Source organism: Ambystoma mexicanum, chromosome 13 (assembly GCF_040938575.1).
Source record: "Ambystoma mexicanum isolate Mex_15411 chromosome 13, UKY_AmexF1_1, whole genome shotgun sequence".
NCBI classification, from domain to species: Eukaryota; Metazoa; Chordata; class Amphibia; order Caudata; family Ambystomatidae; genus Ambystoma; species Ambystoma mexicanum.
In genome coordinates, this window is record NC_090938.1 from 312,469,472 (window position 1) to 312,485,221 (window position 15,750).

General features: G+C 45.0%; 1 protein-coding gene across 3 annotated transcripts in view; it reads left to right on the forward strand.

Annotated features, from left to right (window-relative positions):
• Positions 1 to 15,750, forward strand: part of SLC12A6 (solute carrier family 12 member 6) — a 3,180,404-nt gene that overhangs the window by 1,502,020 nt on the left and 1,662,634 nt on the right. For all 3 annotated transcript variants that reach the window (XM_069633764.1, XM_069633765.1, XM_069633766.1), the window contains one exon: positions 10,056 to 10,154. In XM_069633764.1, coding sequence (XP_069489865.1) covers positions 10,056 to 10,154 — 99 coding nt within the window. The remainder of the gene's footprint in view (positions 1 to 10,055; positions 10,155 to 15,750) is intronic.

The window sequence follows — 15,750 nt, forward strand, 5'->3', positions numbered from 1 at the left end:
TCCCCAAAGGGATAAAAGGTGGAGCAAAAAAGCACAGTACGAGCAAGGCAGACCTCACGACGAGACCGCTATACAGCTATCCAGGTCCGTCAGTTCAAGAGGAGGAGAAAGGTGTTGAATATTGAGAGGCTGACCAGGAGAGAGATGACCATGCCCTTTCTGACGCAGTCCCGCGAGTGCTCCGCAGAGGGAATCGTAACACAGAGGAGCTTAGCCCAAGAATGCTGCAACCGATGTTAACGGTACATGGATCATGTCGACGGTAATAAGCGGGAGTGAGGGAAACTCCTGGTACCGGCCTTGACTCCAGCGAAGAAGGAAGCCAAGCGGTTCATTGCAGCTGGTGAGTCTAGTGGAGAGCCGATGATAACCAGGCTGTGGTCAAGGTAAGACACAAAGTGGCAAAATGAACTAAGTTCAAAAGAACTGTAAAAGTGTTGAGGGGAGACCAGCTGCAGAAGGAAGCAGCACCCTGTGTGTGCTAACTCGTGAGACTCTGGAAACTACTGAAACCAGAAGGCCGTAGGAGTGCCGCCAAGTTAGGTCAAAGTGGTCATACAGGAGGTCAAGCAAAATCCCTATACAGTCGAAAGTCTTTGATCTACGAACTTGAGAATGCAAGGGAAGTGAATTCCGCAAACAAATGTGAAGTTGGCAAGAGTGAACCTGGCCGAGGGATGTCCACTGGAACTGTTTAAAAAGACATTAAGATTTGTAAGTGAAGGAAAGGCCGTAGTGGGCCCAGAGAAGGGAGGCTGAACGTAAAGAAGGGTCAGCGCCTGGAAGAGGGGGACCCAGTGTTGAAAGATCCTCACCCCAAGTAAAACCAAGAAACCAACTTTCATTTTGTTGAAGGAACTTTTGTTTTGTCGAATACGTCAGGCCCTCAAAGGCAAGAGACTTTCAAGAGAAACGAGACTTGGCCATCGACGGTCCTGATAGTTGCAATTGGAACTGTTGACTCGTGCTGGAGAAAGCTAGAGTGTGTGTTGTGCTCCAAGATCCCACCTTACCCCGTGCTCAAAACGTGGGGAAGGAAGAAGCAAGCTACCGCATCCTGACATATTATTTGGGAACACTTCGTTCTTTTCTTGAAAACCATCCCACACCCCTTTTTGTATTAGTTGTAAGGTTTGGCAATAGGCTTTTTAGTATAGGCCGTTTTTATTTGACACAACACCACTAGGAGTACGTTATTTTCATTTGATGGTCGTTGCTTGCTCCCATCTTAGATTTAGGTTTAGATTGGGTGCTTTTCCAACCTGCATACAGTTTAATAAACACTCTTGAACTGTGATCACTTGTGTCTGTCTTTATTGTTGTCACCATGAGTTCCTCACAGGAGTACCATGCTCAATGCAATTTGCAGGGGAGACTTGGAAGGACTTTTGGGGCCTTATGGGGACAGGGCATAGAGCTCGAGCCAGTACCTTGCAGGGATGTACAGCGGAGCAAACCTGGGTGGATTATTATAGCAGCCTCTATGGTAATGGTGATGCTGTTATTGCTGCAGTGTGTGTGGATACAAGACCTGGTGATGAGGATGATTGCATCAAGTTAGTGGTATCATGTGAAGAGGTGAAAAGAGCACTGATGTGCTAAAAAGCCGAGAAAGGCCCCTGGCCCTGATGGGGTCCCAGTGGATTTTTATTTGTCCGAGCCAGTGGTGTGGGTCCCATATCTAACAAAACTCTTTACTGTATGTCTGAGCCAAAACATGGTACCCACGTCTTGGACCAGTGCAGAACGGGTGCCTATTCATAAGAAAGGCTCGAGGGATCCGCCCTTGAATCATCAGGCAATCTCGCTGTTAGATGCGCGGGGAAGACTTTCGCTAGGGCTTTGTTTCCTTGGTTACAAGCAATTCGAACATTGGCCATCGGCAAGCAGGGATGAGGAGGATCGGGAGGATAGCTCAGGGGATACGTGCTCACCTTGGAAGCAAGGCAACAACCAATCGGATCATGAAAGGCTCTGGTTGCGGTTGATTATTGATAAATATGCAGTCCTCAGAAAGGTCAAAGTGTATGCTGTTTTTGTGGATCTGAGAACTGCATTCAACACCGTACCGAGGCATCTCTGCTGTGAGGTGGTTAAGGATTTGGGTGTCCCTCTTGCCTTATTGCATGCAATACAGAGCTTGTACATACATAATACAGCTATGGTCCAGTGGGGAGTTGATGGCAGGACCTCTGGTAGTTTTAATGTTGAAAAGGGGGTCCGCTAAGGGTGCGTTCTGGCCCCCAAATTGTTTTGCACCTTCATAAATGGTGTTAAGGAGTTGGCTGCGCCAATGCTGGCAGGTGACTGGATGCCGGTTCTGCGGTTTGCGGATGAGGCAGTATTGCGGTCTTTGACACCTGCATGTGTCCACAAGCAGCTGGACATTTTTACAGCCTTCTGTAGGAAAATTGGATCATCCTTTAATTTTATTAAAACTCAATCCATGTTCTTTGAAGCATGTACCCGGAAAAGCTGTGAGGTGTTTAGGTTGGTGCTGGATGAGGGCGTAATAGAGCAGGTATAAAAGTATGTCTATATGGGGGTCAGAGTGATGGCATCATGTTGTTGGGCTAAGCAGATTGAAAAGGCTAGGATCACCCTCGGAAGGTAAAGCGGAGCCCTAGCACGATATATTGCTGAGCACGGTAATGGTGCAGTGCGTGTCTTGTTGGAAGCCTTCAAAGCCCAGGCTAGACAGGCTGCCATGTACGGGGCAGAGCTATGGAGGCAGCTGAACACCCACTCAATGTCAGTAGTAGAAAATACATTTCTGAAAAAAGTCTTGGGGTTGCCCACAAGCATGCTGACTGTGCCACTGTTATTAGAGACCGGCATGGAGGGGGTAGTATCTATTTGTCGGATCTGCCGAGTGCTATACTGGGAGCGGTTATGGTCGAATGGAAACCTTGTTAAATTTAGAGATGCTTTAGTGGATGTATTAGCACAAGAGGGGGGTACATCGCTAAAGTGGGCTGTGCATGGAGGGAATTGGGTCTTGGTGCGTATTGGAGCAACCCAAATGCATACTACACAATCGATCTATCAGTGGCTCTAGCATGATACTTTATTATCAAAACTAAGGCAGGTTTTGAGGACTGCTTGGACTATGTAACCCCAAAACATGAAAGAGCACTGTACATACTATTTTGCCTAGGTATTTTACCACCCGCTTCGCTGAAACATAGTTGGCTGTGCTGTTTCGCCGATGTGCCCTCTGTGTAACAGTGTTATTGAGGATTTAAAACATTTTCTGTTGCTGGGTCCAGTTACCTTGCGACTGAGGAGGCCCTTTCTTAGACCTCTTTTCTGGTTGTAGAACTTTAGAGGAGGCCATGATGATTTGTTTGGATTCAACTGACACCCCTGCAGTATTTGCATGGTGTCTACATTCAAAGATGTATCTGGAGATCCCTTGATAATTGTGTGGTTTTATACATTTAAATTCTTGTATTATGATGGAAATTTGTATGTGTTGTCCATTTTATTGATGTATGCTTTTAGGACATTTCTGTCGAAATAAAGCTAGTTGAATTGAATTTTATGTGTTTTAGTTAAGGTATAGAACGGCCACCTTCCTGCGACAAGATGTCTATCAGTGCTTCCCTGAATTTATGGAGATCTGGTGGAAGCCAGAAGCGAATCCAGTAAAGCACAGGTTTAAGGGCTATCTCATCACCAATACAATGTACACTTGTTTCCAAATGAAAGCTTGCATTGACACTAATCATGGAGAGATGGATTAACTTCTTTAGAAACGTATTCTCGATTTTGTCTAAATCGGTTGTCTTGCACACCTTCAGTCTGCCCCGTAAATTGCTTACGGTCTTGTCTGCATTTTATAGATGGCTATGGCTGCTTTTAAAGCTCTATTTCCATGCCTGTGAGAATCTGAGGTTGGCACGACTGATTCTTTCTAATGTCTTTTGCTTTCAGCGGTTTACTACCCCATTCCTTGTAAATCTAATTCCTAAATGTTCATATGAAGACACTTGTTCCAACCTCATGCCTCCAATACAGACTTCAAGTCTTGGAGCATTTTTGTATTTCAGGTGCAAAAACATAGCTTTGGTCTTGGTTACATTTATTTCTAGCCTGATATTTAATTTTGCTCATTAAGGGCCCTCAATAGTTTCTTTAAACCTGAGGGCGTAGTTGCCAAGAGAATCTCGTCATCAACAAATAATACAATTGGGATCCTCTCTTGGCCCACTCTTTGGAGGATCTCCATTTAAGTGATTGCGAGTGTCGATCATGCTGTCAATAAAAATACAAGAGGGTGGGGGCCAGCACACAGCCTTTTTTTAACTCCCCTGTGTACATTGAAAGGCTTTGTAGTTTCACCTCTCAGGCTCCAGCAACCCACTGCCTTGTTAGTATATAAACATTGATAAGTTCCCAGCAACAGACTAGGAATACCTTTATTTTTGTGTTTGTTCCATAGGACTTCCCTGAGAACACTGCCAAGCGCGGTCTTCAAATCAATGCATAAAAACAGGCTTACCTAAAAACATAGATCAATCGTGCTCCTGTCTTTTTGAAACCCTGCCTGCATGTGTCTTATACAGTTATTGTCCTTTGCACAAACTTGTAGTGCTTCAGCACCACATTAGCAAAGATTTTCCCAGAGGCGTCCAGCAATAATATATGGCGATAATTAGCCCAGTCACCAGGACCAGCCTTTTAATAGAGAGTCACGATTGCTGCCTTGTTCCAGGAAGCGGGCAGGCATTCCTCTGACACCACACCATTAAAAAGGAGTAAAAATATTGGAGCCCAGATTCCAGGCTCCGATTATATAGATGTCAATTGGTGTTTTATCTGGGCTTGGATCCTGCCCTCCCTTCTGGGAGTGCTTGTCTGATTTCTGACAAAGTGAAGTCTAAATCCCCTTTGTGTACTAGAACCTCCTCCTGGGTGTCTAAGTGGGCTTCGATATTCTCAAGTCATTGTCTCCTTGTGTTTGAACCAGATCTCTCTACTGATGCAACCATGTATGATGGTGCCATTTGGCTCAGCCGACACCTGCTTCCAAAACTCAGTGCTGTCTCCTACCTTAGTGGCTTCTTGGAGTTGTTCCCATCTTCCTTTTAAAAAAGTTTCTTTTTTGGGGGCTTTTAGTTTCTTGTAGTTGTCCCTGGAAGAACATGAAGACTATGGGCCTCATTCCGAGTATGGAGGTAGCCATGCCGCTTTTAGCAGCATGGCTACCCCCATACCGGGTACCGGGTACGGGTTCCTTGAATGGGGAAATACCGGGCCATTCCGACCTTGGAGGGCCCGGTATTTTCACATTCAAGGAACCCGGACCTGGTACATCCCCATTCCCATTTGAGCCCCCATAGGGCTCAATGGGAATGGGGAGGATGCTAACAACGGGCCTGTTAATGACAGGCCCGTTGTTAGCATACTGGTCTGCTCGCGTCCTTAGCGGGTTCCATGAGCAAACCTCTAATGAGGCGTTAGGGGGTTAATGGCGCCGGCAGCTCTACCAGTGCCGTTAACCCCCTACCGCCTGGGTCGTAATGATGCCCAATCTCTTTAACCCCACTCCCCTCCAACATTTCCTGCACAATAAATTAGGTTTCTTTTAGCTTCTCTACACTCTTCATCATACCAGCCTTGGCGTAGATTACACCTCCTGGTTTGGTGACATGGCACTGGATATGTAGAATCATTGACACAAATTCTTGCAGAACAGCTTAGTTGGTGTAGCTGCCCATACATATCTTTTTGATGGACTCTGATAGTAGTATGATGCAGAGCCAGAATACAATTGTCCACCACTAGGTTGGCCCATTTAATCATATGCTGATCATGCCCTGAAATTGTTAAGCCGGTACTTATGGTAGTTGTATGACTAGAGGTAGATAGGCTGATGGTCGCTTTCACAGCGGTCGCTGACCATGAAATGTACCGATGTTTCCCATTAAAGGACCAGAATTAAAATACAATCTATTCATGAGTACTTGTTAAAAATAAACGTGGGCCTTGCTGGTTGATTGTACTTAAATCTGCCATTGCAAGCTCTTAGTTCCACATTATAAAAATGACGTGCTACTTAGATGGCTTGCCCATTTGTGTGTTTCGGATAAATGACACCTGCTCTGGGATATCCCAATCCACGTCCTCCTCCATCTTCATTCCCTTCAAGGCTTATAAGGGTACAAACTGGAGGTTGAGGTCTCTGGCCAATATCCCATGTGTATGTGTAGAATCTCGCATTTCCCAGTTTTCCATTAATTTGTGTACAATAAGAGTCATGCTTGAACTGATAAATTTCGAAGGTCTATTATAGATGTTGAATAAGGGGATATGGTGCCCTGTGCTTGTTGTTCATTGCAGCAATTTTAGGTTGAAAGAACCTGTCCCAGCGCAGTAATCTCACAATTGAGATGTACAGCCACACAGATCGATAAACCCCCCTGCCCCCCACCCCCTACTCAGTCGTCCCCTCAGGCCCTTCGATGCTGGCATATGATATGAAGCATAGACCTACAGCTCTATTGACGTTGTGGGCAAGATCTCTTGGAAGCATATGATCTGGTGCTCTCGGATGTAATTGCAGCATGCGTCATCATTTGTTTTCTTCTAATCCTGCGATGTTGCAGGACAGTAGATTGAGATTTCCATCACCTACTGAGTGAGGAATAATTCAGGGGTTGGGGTGAGACATTACCTTGCTGGCTCACTGACAATGGTCAGTCCACCCCCCTCTAGGCCATCCATATCTGATCTCAGTGCCCCTGCCATTGGAGCATTATGATTCCTGTTTGGAATAGTTTTTGGAAGTAATGGAATCTCTTGCGGAGTAGATAGCAGTAAGCAAATCTTTACCTCTTCCTGCACCACTACTCGTCCATGTTGGCGGGCATACCTCAGTACTGGAACCATGTTTGTTTGTTTATTCATTTGTAAAGCGCTCCAAACCTTGGGGTATCTATGTGCATAGTAGGTTGCAAGGTTACAGTTATACACTTGACAATGTAGCATAAGAACGAACAGTGATTTACAACATTGGTCATATAATACAGAAAACATTTACATAGTATCAGAAAAAGAGCGTCTATTTACAGTAAAGGTAGCAGAGGTGAAAAATTATTTGGCGGGTAAGTATGATATTCAATATCCAGGAGACCTTGAGCCAGGTAGCTATTAATCAAAGTTATCCGAATATAGTCACCCTTGCTGCTATTAGGTATCAGTGTCCGTATCAAACTCATGAAATCGTTGCAAATCCGTGAACCTCTAACATGTCAGATTCAATGTGTGCATTCAATAACCAATATCTCCTGGCTCTCATATATACGCCCCTAAAACGAAGGGGGCATTGTGCATGAACACCTTTGTACCATCCAATCCATTTTGGCGGGCTTCGTACACATCTCTGTGCAGCCTGCCGGTTGATAAAATCAATTATTTCTGCCTGTTAACATTTCAGAGCCCATAAGGAACACAAGAATAAGTTAAGAATCTTGGCGGTGGCCTTGAGCCGGTATAATGATCAATGTCTTTTGTCAATGCCTGCACAGATGTATGTACTGGGGGTTGGCAACCAGTCACCCTAGCTAGGACCATTGTTATCCACATCATGGGAATTCTTGATATTAACCTGCCTATGCGTAAAATCCCCTGCTCCAGAAACCCCCACAGGCTCAGTCTTTGCCTGTGTATAGTTATTACTGGAAGGTGTTGCCCTGCTTGAGTCAGTATATGTTGTTGTTTTGTCGTTTAGTTTTTCAACTAACTTGGTTAATAAGGAAACTGACGTTGATATTTTTTCCATTTCACATAAAAAATCCAAATACCCCATCAACGTAAGGTAGCTGACCAGTCAAGGCTTAGTCTTAGGAAAGGTGTGAGAGTGGTCTAGGGCTGCAATGAGTCCACACAAAGCAACACCATTAGTTCAAGTTAGACAGTATATACAAATACAATTATTTATTATGCCTTTAGTTTTCACATTAAACAGATAAAAGTACCATGCAAATATTGTCACAAAACTTTATACAACACGCTTAGGATCAGAACTGCATTAGAAGCCGTTACCAGTGCAATACAGGTGAATTGATGGAACTCTTCAGGATCAACACAAGAACAGCTTCCCAGTTCCAAATAATAACTTCTTCAGGTAAATTCTTATTGAATGAATACAGTGGGCTCTGGTGGTGGTTATAGAAAGTTCCACTCAATCCAACACACTAGGATAATCCTAGGGGAAGGATCCTTAACTCCGGTTCCACCACAAAAGTTCTGGGCAGAGTGTTTTAGGGTCGGGACTGTAGGCCCAAATACCCTATGGGAGACAGGGAGAAAAATCAACAGATATGTACACTTACCCCACAGGTTCAGGATGTTCTGGATTACACTTGTGTAGTTTGCTGAATTTGTTCTAGGATAGCTCTTCTCTTGTCCCAACTGCGATGGTCACCTAGACAGCAGAGAAACTTTGTTTCACAGGATTTAGTTTCTATCTGTTGCAGTGCACAGGAATCGGTTTCATCAGCTTCCAGTTGAATACCCAAATGAAGGCAAAAGAAGCTTCCCTGGGGTGTTCCGTGGCGTGATAGACCGCCATGGGACATCTCGAAGACATGAAGATCCAATGAAGGTCCCCATGGTCAGGCAGGGATAGGTGATCATATAGCGTCAAAAACAAAGGAGCAGGCCCAGCCTAGCGTGAGTGAGATGTCCGAACTTGCAGGAACAGGCGACTTGAGGCACAAGCTGGAGTTCTGCAGAGTTTCTTTGCTCGGGACGGCTGCAGCGAGGTTGCCCAGGAGAGAGCTGGCCAATCCACTGGTTGGTCCAGTGACACTTCCGAAGACTCCGATCCTAGAACAGCTGTTGAGACCGGTTGTTCACACCTGTCTATGGATCGAAGGACTTTGAGATCAGACAGAGGAGCAGGGCTTCACAGGGACACCACTGGAGTCAATGCTGCTCAGCTGCAGGATTCATCCTCGGGTGCTCGGCTTGCTGATCTTCTTGGTTCCAACGATGATCTGCTATACAGTTGCAGGGGTCTGCCTTTAATCCAATATTCAGTCTCAGAGCAGCCCAAGTACACCAATGGTAAGGATATGTAGCTTTCAAACAGCCAGGGGTTTTCCACTCTTGGACAACCATCTGCCCAGCAACAGGCTTTCAGGCACCAGAGGATGTGGATTAGGTCTAGACGGTCCCCTCCCCTTCCTTCAGAGTATTGATTTAATGAAAGCATCTATCAAAACAGATTAATTCAATCAGTTCTTGCCTTACAAAAAGGGAGCAAGACTCTGCTTCCAACCAACAGAATCTTTCTTAACAAGTGTCCTGATAAGGGTTATTTTCCCCAATGTTGGTATCTTTCATACATTCACGTGTGCTCAACCCGCCGCCACTGTAAAGGCTTGTATGTTTTACAGATACATATACATTGAATATTCCCTGTCAGTCTGAGATTCTTTAGGCCAGTTGACCTGTCATTAATGAAGTTAATAATTTTTCGCTTCGCCTCGTTATCATACATTTCTTCGAATACCATTTCACCTAATGAGACTGAATCAATTTCACTGAAAATGGTAAGTGAAGTGCTATATGTGTAATGTATAATAGGTGGGTTATGGGGTAAAGGTATAAGTTAGGGTAGGGAGGGATGAGGATGCTCTGTGGGCGTCAGCCCCGCATTATATTAAAAAGAAAAAGTAAACAGTTAATTTCATTTTTCGGTGAAATCTCCATTATGTGAAATATTTTGAGAGAAATCCCGTAAATCTGCTTTGCCTAGGCAGGCCTTCTTCTGATGCTTAAAAATACAGAATGAGCCTTCCTCTCGAAGATCCTCAGAGCTATTATTGTGCAGGCAGGCAGGGTTGCATGTGAATCTATGAAAGATACCAATTCCGCAGTACTATAGTGACAGGTAAGTAACTTGTTTCTTATGCTTAGTAATCTATTTATTACTGAAACATGATTTAGTAATATTATGAATTACTTGCTATCTCCTCCTTAAAATGCATTTTCTTTTTTTGGAAGCTTTCCTATTATACATTTTTGCTTCTCACTCTTTCTAGGTATCATGGCTGGATCCAACCGCTCCGGAGATTTAAAAGATGCACAGAAATCCATTCCTGTTGGCACCATCTTGGCTATTCTCACCACATCCTTTGTCTGTATCCTTCAAATAAAGGAGTGCCAAATAGATTACAAAAATAGGAGTGACTCAGAGTATCTCATGATCTTATGTTTTGTCAAAGGTGTTCTGGGTGAGCAAAAAGGCATCTTTGTATTATTAATAGTTTTGCACTTCTTGCCATCTATTCTAATAATACTGACTAGAGGTGCCAAGAGTGAATTATGTAGAATAGAGAGATTCTCTGGTGCCTTCCCCATTCTATATGAATTCCTTACATTTCCAGTTTAAGATCTTGGACTAGTGGCGCAAGAGGTAGCTGTACTATAAGAATTCTCTTGGTTAGGAGCGGATTCTTGCTATTTTTTGCAAGAGAAGCCCTGACTGAGATTGAATCAATATCTATTGATACATGATTCGATTAGTCCACTGTTTCAAAGGTTATAGTATGTTGGCATTGTAAATGTTCCTACACTTTGGCTTTTTCTTGTAAACTTTGTCATCACTCTGCCACCAATCTTTTCCCATTCACAACCAAAATATCGATATTAAACCATTTATCTTATTTTCGAGCCATCTACAGCATTGTGTAGAGTCGCACATAATTGGAACCTCCCTCGGGATAATGAGAACCACGGAGCACTTGGCTCTCCAGTGTGAATGTGTTTTAATTAAAAACATACTTTGGTATGTTCTCCATCTGACAGGAGCACCGCACAAAACAGCCTTAAAACATTAATCTTTTTTACCCTGTGCAATGGAAACTGTACAAAGTATATGATCATATCAAATAATAGCACTGTACTCTAAATTCATTTGGAATATGAATAAGCATAAAGAATTGTAAAAATATGGACTTTGCATTGGAGAGCTATTGTTACAAGAAAGTAAACTGATATCTATCATGGATGCCCTACTCCATTTACCAGTTATTAAATACCTCTACGCTGTCTGACATGCCTGACAAGCACTGTTGTGAACTTGTAAATCTTGAATGGATTCCTATAAGAGTTGTTTGCCAGAGAGGATAATGAACTTTGTCTTCTTTGATATGGATACTCTCCACTATTGGGTTTTCATTTCAGATTATTTTGCTTTTAGGTGGAAAACACGTGGAACAAACACTTGCTCGTTTGTTTTTCTTCAACAGAGATGGGTATTTTTGGAGAGCTTTGTTTTTTTTTCTTTTGGTCGCTCTGCTGTCAGACACGGCCAGGTATCTGATTGCTGTTTTTATTTTATTTTCAGATTTTGCAACGGGATAGAACCTTGAGCCATCTGTACAACTGGTTTAGTTGTGGAGAGAAATTTGGGAAAGTAGAGCAATCTAGGCCTTTGCAGTTAGCGACAAACTTTTTTATATGAAAATTGTACATTTGATTTTTGAAAATTCATCAGTCTAGAATTCAAAGGGTATCCTGGCACAGTGAAGAGGACTCGCTTTAAAATGTGTCCCTTGTTAACCATACGTTTGCCTGGGTGGATAAACATAATGCCTGCAACAAGTTTGCCTAGAGACCATGAGTGAATTCAATACTAGGCCGGAAAAATGATAATGAATAGTAGAAAAGAGAAAGGATGGGCATCCTATCCCATGGATGCTGGCATAGCTGAGGTCTCTGTGTAGTCTGTACAGTAAAGGAGGTAGAGTTGACTTCCATAATCAACATTACGTGATCTCCTCCGAAGATGAGGCGAAGGGCCTAATGTCCGGAACAATGGATGGCAAAGGCTCGGGTCCCCACACTCAAGATCAGAAGGGGATTAATCTAGATCTCCCCCCCCCCCCCCAAAAAAGACAGACGCAAGAAAACCTGGCGTGGGCCCCAATCGAATGCAGATCCGCAGCGGGAAACCGGTTCAGAAAGCACAATCAAGGCCTTAGCGGAGACATCAATCTCAACTCCATCAGAGGGAGAAGGATGGGCGGGCGCCTGAGCTGAATGTAGCCTGTATGGACGATCCTTAAGGGGTAAACTGTTAGGAAAGATTTCGTAATTGTAGGTAATTTTCCTTCCATGTGGCAACCCCTAAACTTTTTGCTATTGTTTTTAACCTTGTTCTTGACTTTGCCAGAGAAGTACAGCCTTCTGCCGCACTTCTCTGGGCTTTCGCTCCTTTCTTACGGGGAAACTGACATGCCCTTAAGACAGTCAGTACCGGGGAACGCTGTTTCCCGTAGTTTCTTTTATCGTGTTGCGGCTTTAGTGCAACATGACACAAGAGGGCACTGTAAGCTAAGTTACAGCTCTCTTGGGTCTCTAGGCTTCTACAGGCCCTAGATACTCTTTTAGGATGGTATTTGATCGGTGCAAGTCATTCAGGGACTCGAATGGTGGCAGCGATCGTTTTGTTTATTTTGAGCTCCTTTTGGCGTTCTGAGCACGTTTTTCGCACTGAACCCAAAATGGTGGCCTGGCTCCCAAAATGGCCAGACCACGAGGCTCCTTTGTCTTGTCCACTGACCGTCTTGCTCCCTTCACCTTCCCCAGGTCGAGCGACCCGGGGCCTTCCTTATTTGGGCATGTACTTTCCCGCGAAACGTGGTTGCTTTCGCGGGCTTCTACATGTCGTTTGTGTGCCTCCAGGGTGTGGGCTGGGATGTCTGGTCCCAATACACATCCTGGGTGCCAGAGAGTCTGGGGTGGTGTGAATGCCTGGGACCACCGTGGTCCGTGATTGGTCCACGTATGGTATGTGTGTTGATGAGCGGATCTCCCATTGGCTCCCCTCCGTTTTGGCGCGAAGGGAACCGTGGATAAGAGGGAGCTGGAAACACCACTACCAGGTCGATCTCCTGAGTTCTCACGAACGAAGGAATACAGGAGCCAAGTATCCTGCAACCAAGAGGCTGGACCGAGGAATCGCTGGTGACCCGTTGAAGGAATCCTCCTTTGCACTGCTGTCGTCCTGTGAAACCCTTTCCTCCTTGGATCGAACCAGAAGGCCTGTACTGGTGCTTCGACCTTTGGAATAGCAGGAACAGCTATTCCCGGCGACTTCATCATCTCCTGCCAAGTAAGCCTTCGGAAGTGTCTCTGGGCCATCCAGTTGACTGACCAGCTTACAAGGGAGTCCTGCTCTGTAACTGCCGCCAGGTTGTGTTGTATTTCGAGTCCTGGTCACTCTCCCACGCTTCGTACGCTTGGCGTTCCCAAGTCTGAAGGGAGGAGTGTACATTTGGCTCGAATGCACACGGCCGCTCCGTTGTCCTGCTGCGGCAACAAACTGTGCTGGTTTCGTCGATTGGGACGTCTTTTTGCTCTACACGACTACGAGGCGTTCCCTGCTCTTCTGAACCTGCCAGCTGCTGAAACTAACGTGGAGAAGCCTGGGTCTGCTTGCTTCGGGGACCGGTGAGTAGTTTAGCTAGGATCTGGTCGCCCTCCTGCAGTATCCCATTGCTTTTCCCTGCTGTGTAAAAACAGCACCCTTTTGGCCGTACTCGCGCTCTGCTTCTGCCCGCTGTGGAGGCTGCGCTTGCGTTGCGGAACCTGTTCTCCTTCTACTGTGCACTAACCCGAACTGCCTGACTTCCTCCGAAGAGCTTCCCCTTTTGCCCGTTGGCACCGGCGTGGCAGGTACTTTGAGCACAAGGCTCCACTCTTCGCAGGGCTCGGACTTCCATCTAGTTAGGTGCCTCTGAAGGCGAACTGAGTCTAAAGCGTTATCGCACTGCCTGTTTTCCTTTCCTTTCAGGTGGACTACATATTTCGTGCTTTAAACGCTTGCGACTGTGTATTTGTATATATATTGGTTGATATGGTATGTGTTGGTTTAGTATTGTGATATTGTGATTTTCTCGCTACGGTCATTGTTTTAAAGGCCTTAAAATAAATGTGTATCTATTTTTGATATAACAACTGTTTGGAGTAGTTTGTAAGCGCTCTTGCTTTGTGTGCTCATTGCGGGCTTTCAGTCACCCTCACCCCTCTTGAGACCTAGTCTTGACCGCCGCGATCGCTACCTTGATTGGTCTGGCTCGTCCAGAGGTTACCCTGTTCCAAGTAATTAGGTTGGCCTTCTGAACTTCTGCGCCACCAGGACAGAGTTCAGAAATCCGTCTTAACATAAACAAACGCCTGTTGATCACCCCCTAACCCTGATTCCCCTGTGCAACGCAGCCTGGTGCAACTGACCTGGAGACCTGGGACACCGAACACGCCTCTCTCCTCTCTGCTGCTGCTAAATCTGGGGGCGCCCCGCTTTCAGTCCTGGGTCTGGGGATCGGGAGTCCCCGATCTATCTGAACATATACCTGGAAATACTGCAGCACTTCCCCACTCTCAAATATCTCGCCGCCTTTACCTAAGGGCAATGAAATTTCCATGCATTAGCAGACTTGGGCGCCGGAGTGGATGGCGCCCGATAACTTTCACATTTGGTAAAGTTGATTCTGGGATTAGGAATGGCACATTTATTGAGGACAGAAATTTGTTTATATTACTTCAGAGATGTTCCTTGGTTTATTATTTTAACTTCAACCGGAACCCGTTGGGTTGGTATCTTGCTCACACTCACCACAGGTCTGTTATGGCTCACACTGTAATGACTCACCCGATGGAGTGTCTTACCCCCGTTCTCTTTTACTGGGCTTACTTGAGGCGAAAACCTGAGCGACCCTAACATGGCAACCCCGAACCTCAAATGCATTTCACTGAATGTGCAGTGCCTGAACTCCCCTCTGAAACGTAAAGCATTGTTCCATAGGCTGGGCTCCTTAGGCGCATCATTTTTATTCCTCCAGGAGACCCACTTGCGACCGGATGATGAATTCCACCTTAGCGACAGGCTATACCCCACCAAATTCTTTGCCTCAAGCGGAATGATGAAACGAGGGGTTGCCATCCTGGTGTGCAAGGGCATCGCCCTCAAAACTCTGGGGGTGGTTCGGGGTGAGGAGGAAAGGTTTCCGATAGTGACTGCCATGCTAAATGGACGTAAAATCACATTGGTTTCCACATGCCCCAAACACCAGGCAAGACATGTTTTTTTACAAAATTGTCTAGAGCTTTAGTTGAACATGCAGAGGGAGAGGTGATTCTTGGCAGGGACTTCAACGTGGTGATTAACCCTCTAGTTGATAAGAATTTGGCCCCAACATTAAACGACAGGAACAACTACAGGGCTCCTACTGCGTTGCTAAAAGGCCACTCGCTAATTGAAGTGTGGAGGTATTGTCACCAAGGGGAAAGAGGTTATACATACTTCTCAGCAGTACATGGGGGATTCTCTAGGTTGCATGTGTTTTTTATCTCGGACTCGCTCATTCAGAAGGTGCTGGAGGTAGAGATACTGAACAAGGAAAAAAGTGTCTAAAAATAAAGACACTCCCGTCCCCTGCACACCATAAAAACTGACACAAAATCAGTCAAATATCTTCATAATGTGTACATTTACTTCAAAATGATGAATATTAACAAAGGCAAACAAATTCACAAAATTAATTCAGACCAGAAACGTCTGGTTCACATTTATACATCAAAAAGTCAAGGACAATTCAAAAAGGCCATCATAAACCCAAGAAATATACAAATACAATCTTCTTGAAATGGCTGAGATGAAATGTTCGAGCAGAAAATTATTGTATTAGGATAAAGGGCTCTACGTGTTTCGGGGAACACCCCCTTCTTCAG